Below are 12,829 nucleotides of genomic sequence, written 5' to 3'. Positions count from 1 at the left end.
CATTACAGTAGTCATTGTATAATCCATCTGTTTGAGGGTCTTTCTTGTCTTCACTGACCCTCCTTCTTTTCAACATGATGTTCCCTTCCAAGGAATAGCCTTCCTAACAACATGGCAAAAGTACGTGAGGCAAAGCTTTCTCATTTTTGCTTCCAAGGAGAATTCTGGCTGCACTTTCTCCAAGACATGTTTGTTTAATTTTTTTTCCCAACCCATGGGATATTCAGTATTCTTTTCCAAAACCCAACTCAAAGACATAGACTCTTCTCCATTGTCCTTATTCATTGTTCAGCTCTCAGATGCATAGAAAGTGCAAGATGCAAAGGATCACAGCCTGAATAAGGTGCACATTAGTCTTTAAACTGACATGACTACCCTTTAGTATTTTGAGGTCAATAGCATACTTTCCCCATGCAACACATCTTTTGATTTCTTGACTACTAGTACCAAAGGTATTGATTGTAGATCTAAGTAAGATAAAGCAATCATTGACAACTTTAATCTTTTCTCCGCCTATCATGATGCCATCTCAGTGGTGAAGATTTTTGTCTCCCTGATGTTGAGATGTAATTCATCTTGAAAGTTGTAGTCTTTTAGCTTCTGTATTTCAAATCTCCTTCACTTTCTTCAAGTAAGGTTATATCATTTGCATAATGTCAGTTGTTGATGAGTTGTCCTCCAATCCTTATGCCACATTGTTCTTCCTGGATTCCAGTTTCTAAAATTATTTGCTCAGCATACCAATTGAATAGACATAGAAAAAGGAGTCAACTCAGACATAGACATTTTTTAAGCTATGCAATATTCCCTTGCTCAGTTCAGACAATGGCTTTTTTGTCTATGTATAAGTTTTGTATGAGCACAATTAAGTTTTCTGGGACTCTTATTCTTTTCTACACTGGCCATAATTTGCCATGATGCAAACAGTAAAATGTCTTTTTGTACCAAGGAAACACAGACAGACATTCTTTTGGTACTCTCTACTTTCAGCCAGGATCCATCTGACATCAGCAATGATATTCTTATTACCACATCCTCTCCTAAATCCAGCTTGAATCTCTAACAATTCCTTCTATTCCAACCATTTTTGGATGATCTTCAGCAATATTTTGCTTGCGTACAATATTAATGATATTGTTTGATAATTTCCACATTCTGTTGGATCATCTTTCTTTGAAATATTAAAAAATATGTATCTCTTCCAATCAGTTGGCTAGGTAACTGTCTTTCAAATTTCCTGGCACAGGCTGGTGAGCACATCCAGGGCTGTATCTGTTAGTTGAAACAATTGCTATCCCATTGATTCCTAGGGCCTTATTTCTTTGCTAATGCCTTCAGTGCACCTTGAATTCTTTCTTCATTACCATTGGTTCTCTTTTATATGCTACTTCCTGAAATGTTTCAGTGTTGACCAATTATTTTTATATAGTGACCCTGTGTATTTGCTCCATCTTTGATGCTTTCTGGACCATTCAATATTTTGCCCATAACACCTCTCAGTATCGGAACTTGAAGCTTGAATTTGTTCTTCAGTTCTTTCATCTTGAGAAATATTGAAAGAGTTCTTCCGTTTTGATTCTCCAACTCCACTCCTTTGCACATTTTGTTATAATACTTTGATTTGCCTTTATAAGCTACCCTTTGAAATCTTCTTTTTATCTCTTTTATATAAGTCTTTGTTTTGACTGATTGACACTCTAGTAAAATTTTAAGAGTCTCTTATGACATCCATTTTGACCTTTTCTTTTTTCTCTGTCTTTGTAAAAAATTTTGATCTCTTAATGGATTTTATCTTTTATATCATCCCCATAACTTATCTGATCTTTAATCATTAGTGTTCAATGCCTCAAATCTATTCTTGTGATTATTTTTAAAATTCAGGAGTGGCATCCACTTCCTAAACAACATGCCTACTCCAGAAACTCTGTGAACTTTGATAAATGTTGCTAGTTGTAGAGGGGCTTCGGGCCTTTTGTTCAGGGCCTCTATGAGTTATGCTTGACTTGAAGGCAATCAACAATAACAACAAAAAGATAGACCCAAGGTATTTTGGGTCTTACAGACTTGTTTTCATTTTCTTCAGTTTCAATTTGAACTTCCATATAAGTAATTAATGGTCTGTGGTACAGTCAGCACCTGACCTGGTTTTGAATACTGAAATTAAGCTTTTTCCAGTGATTATTTCCACAAAAGTAGTCAATCTGATCACTGTGCAGTCCATCAGGTGAGGTTCATGTGCATAGTTGTGATTTGTGTTTCTTATAAAACGTATTCGTGGTGAATAAACCATTGAATGTATAAAAGTCAGTCATCTGACCTGCAGTCTCATTTCTGTCACCAACTCTGTAATTTCCAACTGCCATTCTATCTGCCCTATCTCCAACTTTTGTGTTCCAGTCACCAATTCTTATTAATGCATCTTGATTGTGTGTGTTGTTAGTTTTGGACTGTAAAAGTTTGTTGTTTGATTCAAACTTCCCAATGTTCATTTCACACCAAAGCTAAGGATATCAATCTTTAAGTATCTAATTTAATATTTTTTCATGATTTCCAATTTTCCTGAGTACTTTGTATATTTTATGTTCCTATTTTTAATATTTTCCCCATTTCTTCTCATTTTGAGTTGTGCTATATCAGCGGATAAAGGGCCAGAAAGTTTGACTCCGCAACACACATAATTAATGTTGACTTTCTTCTGAAATCACAAGTGTTGCATTTTGAGTGTCTTCCAGTCTGAGCAGCTAGCTCATCTTCAAGCATCATACCACAGTCAGTTTCCACTATTCATGGACAAGTATTTTTCAGAATTTTATTTTCTTCCTTATTTGTCTTGGTCTGGAAGCACCAATGAAACCTGTCCACTACACCTAACTCTATAGATATTTGAAGTATTGGCGACATAGCTCTACATCATAGTAACATGTAAGCCAACATAGCATGACTAGTAGACAAATGGTGGAAAAGGGATACTGGGTTTTGTCAAATCATTTTCTACTTTGATTGTGATGATTATCTGTGGCTCCCCCCCCTTCTGTAATATAATATAATGTTTGATTTTCTTTTCTTTATCTACACTTGCATTCCTGGAGATAAATCTCATTATTTATGAATTTGTTTTTCTTTTTACCAGAAACCCCAAGTTTTCAGATGAAAATGTTAGTCTTTTGGTTTAATTTCTACTTTGCTCTTTCATCAGTCAAAATTGTATTTTGGGTTTGCAACTTCTAGTTTTGGGAATCCCTATGTCATGAGAACTTCTGGGGATAAAATAAATAGTAGATTAAATTTAAGATGTAATGCTCCCCTGTACATATCAACAGAGGAGCACTGGTGGCTTAGTGGTGAGGAGTTGTGCATCAACCCAAATGCAAGCAATTTGAATTCACCAGCTGCTCCTAGAGAGTAGTAAAATAGGCAATCTCCTCTCACGTGGTTTATCACCTCTGAAAGCTCACTGGAAGAGCAGACATGACTCAGCTATATGTAGCAATAGCAACAACATACATGTAAATATTACTATCAGTATTTCATTGATGGACCCAGAGAATTTGTGGCCTAGTGGCAAGAAGCTTTGCTGTAATCCTGAAAGCATGCAGTTTGGGTCAATCAGCTGCTCTGCAGGAGAAGGATGGGCAATATCCTCCTGTGTGATTACCTACCTCTTAAAACCTTTAAACAGGTTTGAGTTTGTCAGCTATGGGTCGGTTCTGACTCGATGGTACATAACAAAAACAACCCATAATTTTAGATTTATTAAGTATCAAATGGCTGCTTTATTTCAACTTTGTGAAGAATATACTTTCCTTTCTTCCAAATCTGCCTCCAAAAGAGAGGGAAGAATGCAGGGATTGTCAATTCCTCTCTCCAGAATCCTGACTGTGGAAAGAAAGAGAAAGGCAGATGATGGAATGAACAGGAAGCAGGGGAAAGGGAAAACGTGTTCTTTTAGAAATAAAAAGCTCAACCATGTTTTTTAGCCATAAAAGAAAGAGAGAAGATGCAGAAGAAGGGTGAAAGTCCCCAAAGCCAAATGTGTTAAAGCTTTGAAGTGAAGAGATCTAGAAAATAAAACTGATCCTTCATCCCTGTTTCCAACTTTTGCATTCCAGTCACCCATTATTATAAATCTTGATTACATGTTTGTTCAAATTCTAATTGCAAATGTTGGTAGAAATCTTCTCTTTTCTCCCCTTGGGTCTGGTTGCTGGTGTACATGTGAATGATAGTGATAATCACTGAATTTATTTCAAGATGGATCTAGAAATGACTTTTTTAACTTATGAAAGTGATCCCATTTTTCCTCACCTTTTCATCTCTGTCATAGTAGATCATATGATTATCTGATTTAAAATGTCCCATGCCAAGCTATCTCACTTCGCCAATACCTAGTATGTGTTCCATTTCTTTCTTAACAATGTCCAATTTCCTACATTCATGCTTTCTAACATTCCATGTTCCATTCAGTAGTATTTGCTTACAACTCTTCCTCCTCCTTTGTGTTTCCATATTTAAGGGCTCAGTCTCAATTGTTTTATTTACTAATTTACTCTTTTGTACCTAGGATTTTGGAAGACCTGTGATTTTGGAAGTGGATGGCCAATCTTTCTTCCTAGTTTGTCTTAATTTGAATGCTCAGCTTTAGAACAGTATCTGACAGACAAGTGTTTTACAGAAAGGAGCAGATGAAAGACATTTTCCAATTACAGAAGCAACCAACAGATTCAGTGTCACTCCCCCACCCTTGGCACATGTGCCTTGACCAATCCTTTCCCTGCTCCACCAGCATCCCCTTCCATTCCTGCCTACCCATTCAACACCTCTCTTCCCCTATTCAACCCTTGATATGATGGTTTAAGTCTCAAGCCTTCTGTGCTTCTGTGATGCCTAATGCCTCATGCTGCTGCCAGTCTCTTACACTGTTGCTAGTCTTTCTTGTGTTTAGGGTCTCTAAGTCCAAATTCTAGGTACTAGTTTGAGGGAAGGGTTTCTATGTCAGACAGGTCTGAAGAAAAGTCCTTTGTCCTTAGCTTCTACTCCAGGACTGACTTCTTGTGACTTAGTGCCTCTTCTCTTTCATATATGGCACTCTGCTGTCACAGTAGGATAATTTCCCAGGACAGGGTAATCTGTCCTCTAGATCTGGTATACAGTGTCCTATACTAGTTTTATACATAGGCCCTATCTTGCTGGAATGCCCTGAATGTTAGACCTGGAAGGTCTAAGACAGGTTTGGAAGCAGGAGTGTCATCATTTCCTAAACAACATGCCTCTGGAAACTCAGTGAACTTGGAGAAACGATAGTTAAAGAAAGGCCTCAGGTCTTTTGTTCATAGAGTTGCTATGAGTAGTGAGTGACTTGACAGCAATCAGCAACAACAGGTGCTGCCTGATTCTAGAAGATCCTCATTTTTAACCAGCAGATTAACAACTAAAATAGATTTTTTTTCTTTCTCTTATGCTTACCCAAACTCAAACCTAGTTTTCACTGTCTTGACCACATCTCCAAGCAATTGCTGTAATCTGAGGCTAGGGATTTCAATTAGCCATGTCTGGGTCACATTCCTACCCCAATCCTCAGGTTAGAATAACTCTGGGAACTAGAAATGAGACCAATCCAACTCATGATGTGGGATGAAGAATGGAGAAAGAGTAGATCCCAAAGGAAAGTTGACATGCTGTTACTCTAATGATGCAATGGCAGTAGGAGATAAAAAATAACAGATTTTTGTAAAAAGTTGAGAAGCTGGTAGAGCTGATGAAGGGCAAGCTGAGGCCTGGAATGACCTGCCACTTCTTCCTTCGATTGCAGTGTGTGGACACCCCAAGTTCTCCCGGAAACTGATATCCAGGATCTTCAATGGACGCCCAGCCCAGAAGGGCACCACTCCCTGGATTGCCATGCTGGCACACCCACAAGGGCAACCCTTCTGTGGGGGATCTCTTATAGGTAAGGAGGTGGAAAGGATGAGGGGTGGGTATGGATTAGAAGACTAGGTGGATGATAAAGGACAAAACTCTATCCCTGGAGCCTGACCATGATGTCTTCATTGAGAGACTACTCACTCCAGCTTTCATGTGGTAGATAAAAGCTCTTAGCTGGAACCAGGAAACATGTATTCTTATTCTCATCAATACTTTCTGTCGACAAACACCTACCTAATTCTGGTGAGTTTCTGGCCCTGGGGAGGACTAAATCAGAGAGTTACAAATTCAAACATGAATTCTAGCACAAGGTCCTTACAAGTGGTTCAAAGTCAAGGTAGGTCTGAGTTGCGGGACCAGGAAGAACCAGGAAACTTCCCCTGGGCAAATCAGGGAAGGTATATTTCTAAAGACCTTGAGTGTTGTGCCTAGGAATTTCTATTTTATTCTGAATGCTAGTGCAGGTTTATACACATTTTCTAGAAAGTTCTTTCTAGAGGTAATATAGTTATAGAAGAAGGTGAATGTTCAGCCAAGAAATAAGTGGGAGTTCAGTGAAGAAATAAGTTCTCACTTATGCAGTACACTTTCTGTCAGAGCATGTACAGGTCCATGTCAGGGATCCCCCTGTGGAGACTCAGAGCTGGGCTAGGGCTGCAAGTGAGTCATCCATAAATACGTGAAGCAGCAATCAGACAGAAGCCCTCCTTTGAAAGGGATTGATCCTTGTATTTCCACCAAACACAGTGAAGAACCTTCTTACTCTATGGAGAGTGAATGAAAGTATTAAAGGGAGAGAATTATGATGAGATGGGACAGATGACAGTCCAGAGCAGGGCAGTGAAGAGCGGAAGACCAAGAGAGAAGGAAGATAAACAGAGAAAAATTACAGAATTAGAAAAAAGGGAAAAAAAGAGAGAGAGAAAGAGAGAACAGAGAAATAAGAAATCCCGGGGGAGGGGGGATAGGGTATACTAAAGATATGGGCACTCTCCTCCCATGAGATTAAATGCCTCTGAAAACCTGCTAGAGGGTCAGCTATGGGTCTGTTCTGACTCAACAGTACACAACAACAACAAACAGAAGAAAAAACAAGCAGAAGAAGAAAGACTGGTAGGGCAAGAAAGGTGTAAAATAGAGGAGAAACTAAAAAGATAGAAAGGGAAGGGAGGATGTAGAATGAAAAGAAAGGAAAAGCACAAAAAATATAGGATGAGGAAGAAGAGACACAGTGAAAAGCAACTAAAGACCCTGCTTTATCAGACATTTTGGATTTTGTTAGAAAGCCAGTAAAATCTACAGCTTAAAGAATAAGTGTTTTTAAAAAGTAATAAAATTCATTTTCTTTAGCCTTGACCTTTAATGTTTCATCATGTCAACACTCATTTGCATTTGTTGCATTTTTATCCCCTCTTCTGGTTTAAAAGATGTTTAAAATCTGCTTTCAGCTCAGCTAAAAGTCCCAACACATTTCACCTTCCCTACAGTTCTAATTTATAATCTCTCACCTCCTCCTTTTCTTCAGTCTTGTAGAGGAAGGAAAGGGGAAGAGGAACAAGGAGAGGAGCTGAGGAGACAAAGCCCCATTTCAATGGCCACACTCTAAGGCCTGCATAGAAGGACACTAGCTCAAAGATTCCATAATAGCAGAGCCGGGAGGATACACTGCATTCCTGGACTTCGTAGAACATACACCTGAGCTCATCTAAACAGTCATTCTCTGAGGCAACCCATCCTAGCCTGGGTACCTCAGGCCACCTAAAAAATCTTGGCCGACAAGGATTAAGAATGTCTCAAAGGGAAAACAAAGATAGCTTTGGCAGAGGATACCAGGAACTTGCAGCCAAAGGGTATAGCTGCTTCTTTGAGGGCCAAATGACACCTGGAACCCCTGCTATAAAAAAGGTAATTTTGCTCTGGATTCTGAGCTCTGACAGGATGCCCCACTACAAGTCTCTAGTGCCTTTCTTCCTGTTTGCTACATCCTGGTTATACATCTAGGCTCAGTTACCTCATCACTTATCATCCCCTCCAACCAAATAATTAACTGAAGACTAAGCCCGTATTAAATCAAAGGCAAGATTAGGAGATAGACTGGTCCATCCAAAACAATGCAGCTGAGGTACAAAAAAATCAGTAGGCAGTCTTCCTGGAAAGCCAGGATCTGGCCTTGAACTTGCTACTAACCTGCTGGGTTACTCATCCTTGCTTTCCTGCTGGCCTCAAGGTTCACATCTACAAAATGAAAGGTGGAGCAAAGTGGCAATTCTCAGCCCTGCAGCATTAGAATCATGTGGGGAACTTTCAAAGCTTTTAAGGCTTCTCATAGTCTGTAGGGTTGTGTGCTGCTAACTCAAGGCTGTGCCTCTCTAGTGGTTCAAATCCAATGGAGAGAGAGGCAATCTACTCCCACAAGACTTATAGCTTCAGAAAACCCACTAAATGGTCCTCTATGATTCAATTCTGAACGACCAGCAATAAGTTTGAGTTTATAGGATGTTGAGTTGCTAGCCAAAACCCGGTGTGTCTGGTGGTTCAAATCCACCAGTTCCTCCCTGAAAGAAAGATGGAAAAGCCTTCTATTGTGATTTTGTTGTTGTTGTTTTTAAGTGCCGTAGAGTCATAGACGATTCATAGTGACCCTATGAACAAAAGTCCTCAACACTTGAGTGACTTTCATCCTTTCTCCAGGTTCATAGGGTTTCTGGAGGCAAGCTCTTTGAGGAAGTGGATGCCGCTCCTGCTTCCAAGCTTGTTTTAATCAGGGAGCTCCACCAAACATTGTCCACCACGGGTAACCATTAACACATTTGACACACCAATGTCACGGTGTTCAGCTCCACAGCAATCACAAGTTACCTCTGTAAAGCAAGTGGACACACCAGGGCTATACAACCTAGAAGAATATTTGTCCAAACACAATTAAAAACAGGTATGAGGGCTGCGGATTAGAATCACCCACCTTTGGCTTGGTAGCATCACTTTCCATCCACTAGGTCAACTGGTCTCTATGTTGTTAAGTGCTGTCTAATCATAGACGATTCATAGTGACCCTATGAATGAAAGTCCTCAACACTTGTGTGACTTTCATCCTTCCTCCAGGTTCGTAGGGTTTCCAGAGGCAAGCTATTTATGGAAGTGGATGCCACTCCTGCTTCCAAGCTTGTTTTAATCCAGGAGCTCCACCAAACACTGTCAGGCTCTAAGGTATTTTTGCATTCCGGAACACACAAACACTGGCAAACTCTGGGCCAGAGACCCCTAATTTATCTAGCAAGTCTGCTCTGTGGGCACCCGCTTGGGGCAAAAGAAAAAAGCCAAAAGCGCCCCAGCGTTCCCTACTTGCCATTCTTCAAGACCCAAGAGGCCACATCCATCCAGCTCACACTGAGTTCACGAGACACTTGCCATTATTCTGCATGTGTGGCCAGAAAAAAAACAGCCTCAAAAACACAGTGGAGGATTGCTATTAGTCAGATCTAACTCAAAGGCAATAAGAATATAAGCAGAAAGAAGGAAGGAGGAAGTTCTGTGGCAGAAAAGCTGATAAAGTGCCTGAGTTTTAATACTCATGGCTTAAATGGTGCAATACACTATTTTTTTTTTTCAACTCCTCAGATGATCCTAATGTGTAACCAGCACTGAGAAGCATTGTGCTAGAGCTTCTCAAATCTTAAAGTGTGTAGGAAGCACTTGAGGCTCTTGTTAAAATGCAGATCCTGGTCAGGAAATTCTACCTAGAACTGGAAGGCTCAGCAAAACCCAAGAGTTCAAGTGACCCTTGAAAACTTTTTCCTCCTTGCCCTGCATTAGAACAGACAAAAGAAATCACATTCCACCTCCTCATCTTTAGAATAGAAACCTGTATGATTTTGTCGGGGAAGTAGGGAGAAACAATGTGGGATAACGTGTTTGTGTATGTGTGACATGTGTTTTTTTCCCCAGGTATGAACTGGGTTGTGACTGCAGCTCACTGCCTCCACCAGTCACTTGATCCAGATGACCCACTCCTAAAAGACTCAGACTTGATCAGACCTTCTGACTTCAAAATCATCTTGGGTGAGTGAAGGAAAAACTGATTTCTGAAGACAGAATGCTGTTCCAAGGAATGAGGTGTCATTATTGTCTTCCTCTAAGGCAAATCTCCTCACTCACTTAATCTCTCAGTCACACAATATCAGCAGGACGCTGGATAAAAAGGAGCCGTGTGTGTGTGTGTAGGGGGGGGATCCAAGATGGTGGTGGTGGAGAAAACAGTGTAAGGAGATGAAGGTGTAGCAAGCTGCATGTTGTTGTTGTTGTTCTATGTCGTCAAGTCACTTGTGACTCATAGCAACCGTATGTACAACAGCCCCAAACTCTGCTCTGTCCTGTGCCAATTGCACTGTCTCTGACACACCCATCCTGATTATCCCAGTCACTGAATCAATCCACCTCATAGAGGGCCTTCCCCTCCTGTGCTGTCCCTCCACCCTACCAAGCATGATGTCCTTCTCCAAGGACTGGTCTCTCCTTACAATATGTCCAAAGTATGTTAGACGGAGCCTCAGAATCCTTGCCTCCAAGGAGCCATCTGGTTTAACCCTTTCCAGGACTAATCTGTTTGTTTTCCTAGCAGTCCACGGTACCCTCAATACTCTTTTCCAGCGTCATAACTCAAAGGCATCAATTCTCCTTCTATCCTCCTTAGTCATTGTCCCACTCTCTAATACATAAAAAGTGATAGCAAAGACCATGGCCTGTATCAGACGCACCTTAGTCTCCAGAGAGACACCATTGTTCTTCAGTACTTTGGAGAGGTCCCTAACAGCAGACTTTCCCATCGCAATATATCTTTTAATTTCCTGGCTACTGGTGCCAAGAGTGTTGACTGTGGAGCCAAGCAAACTAAAGCTGTGTACAATCTCAATCTCTTCACCATCCGTCCTGATGCTGCCAATTGGTCCAGTGGCAAGAATCTTTGTCTTCTTGACATTGAGCCTCAATTCATATTGAAGGCTGCAGTCCTTGACCCTCTGCAGCAAGCGCTTCAGGTCCTCCTCAGTTTCAGCTAGCAGGGTTGTACCATCTGCATAATGCAGATTGTTGATAGGTCTTCCTGACGCTACACTTCTCCTCATAGAGCCCAGCCTCCCGGATAATCTGTTCCGCATACAGGGTGAAAAGGTATGGAGAGAGGACACATCCCTGGTGTACGTCCTTCCCAATTTTGAACCATGCAGTGTTTCCTTGCTCTGTTCTGATGACTGCCTCCTGGTCCAAGTATAGGTTTCTCATTAGTACAATCAAGTGTTTTGATATTTCCATTCTTCTGAGTCAGCCACAGTCTGTTATGATCCACACAGTCAAATGCCTTTGCATAGTCAATGAAACACAGATATACATTCCTCAGGTATTCCCTGCTTTCAGCTAAGATCCATCTAACATTAGCTACACTATCCCTAGTACCATGACCCCTTTTAAACCCAGCTTGGACTTCTGGCAGTTCTCTGCTGATGTGCTGTTCCAGTCGTTTTTGGATAATCTTCAGTAGAATCTTTATTGCATGTGAAATCAATGATATTGTTCTATTTCACATGCAAGCAAGCTGTATAGAAACGGGAAGCCAGAGAGACTGACTTGGTGCACTGAGACCAAGGCAGCATGACATGGAGAGTAGGAATTTGAATCAGAATTTTTATTAAAATAATTAGTTTGGGAGCCACAGGAGCAGTGAGCCACAGGCCCTGGTGGAAGCTGCCAACCGAGCTGCTGTGGGACCCGCCCACCAGGAGCAAGCATGTTGATAGGAATTTGACTGAGTTTTCTTGGGCCCCACTGACCCACCAGGGCATGCCAGGAGTGAGTGCATAGGTGGGAATTTAACTGAGTATTTTTAAGCCCTGCCAACCCACCAGGACCTGCCAGGAACGAGCAGGCAAGCAGAAATTTGACTGAGTTTCTTGGGGCCCCACCGACCTGCCAGGAGTGAATGGGTCAGTGTGAATTTGATAGAGTTTGCTTACCCCACTGCACCCAGGACCCTGCTGGGGTGGGGGGCCACTGTGCAAGGACACCTGAGTAAGGGCCACTGGGCAAGGACTGCTGAGTGAGAGCTGCTGGGTGGGAGACAGACAGCTGGAATTTGAGTAGGGACACCACTCATGAGCACACCTGGACAGCTGAAATCTGAGTATGGTACCCACAAGTGGCTGACCCACCCCATAGTCACCTTGCCCACCCCCCACTTACCCCTCCCAACATTCAGCTCCACACCCATGCCTGCACATCCAGTCAATCAATGTGGAGCACTTTGATCTGACTTAGCTACAAAAGGCTACTATCACAGGCCCTGAGGTAAAATTTCCCTTGAGTCGGAAATTCAGAGAGAAACACAGGTAGGGTAGCTGTCCCACCAATTTCTAAAGCATTGTCTTCATATTAAAAACCTATCAATGTTGTGAAAGAAGTAGGCTATCCCACACATTATACAAGTGACACTGTATCAATGGAGTTCCTGAAGCCAGAAAGACTGATGGAATTTTATGACACGGAATTTAAAACACAATGATTGAATATTTTCAACGGGTGAAACACAAACTTGAAGAATTACAGGACATGGCAAGCAAAAAGCAGGAGGAGCTTAAGAACACACACACACACACACACACACACACACACACACACAATCCAGAACAATGCAGATAAATCAAACAAAGCATTAGGGGCACTGGAAAAACAAGAAACCATGATCCAAAATATGAAGTCCAATATTTCAGATGCTGTCAACATGATGGAGGGACACATGAGCAGAGCTGAAGAGATGAACCAGTGAAATAGAAGATAGAATTGTCACCACAGATCAGCTAGAGCAAAAAGTAGAATCAAAAAGGAAGGGGAAAGAAGAAAACCTAAAAATAATGTGGAA

At 41.3% G+C, this 12,829-nt stretch overlaps 1 protein-coding gene across 1 annotated transcript in view; it reads left to right on the top strand.

Annotated features, from left to right (window-relative positions):
- Positions 1 to 12,829, top strand: part of MASP1 (mannan-binding lectin serine peptidase 1 (C4/C2 activating component of Ra-reactive factor)) — a 123,665-nt gene that overhangs the window by 95,526 nt on the left and 15,310 nt on the right. Inside the window, exons 11-12 of the mRNA XM_006884111.1 lie at positions 5,810 to 5,947; positions 9,868 to 9,981. Of these exons, the coding sequence (XP_006884173.1) occupies positions 5,810 to 5,947; positions 9,868 to 9,981 (252 nt within the window). The remainder of the gene's footprint in view (positions 1 to 5,809; positions 5,948 to 9,867; positions 9,982 to 12,829) is intronic.

This window comes from Elephantulus edwardii, unplaced genomic scaffold (genome assembly GCF_000299155.1).
Source record: "Elephantulus edwardii isolate Elephantulus edwardi_28Jun2011 unplaced genomic scaffold, EleEdw1.0 scaffold00031, whole genome shotgun sequence".
Lineage (NCBI taxonomy): Eukaryota > Metazoa > Chordata > Mammalia > Macroscelidea > Macroscelididae > Elephantulus > Elephantulus edwardii.
Note: the sequence above shows the minus strand (reverse complement) of the source record. Positions and strands in the feature narration are given on the sequence as shown.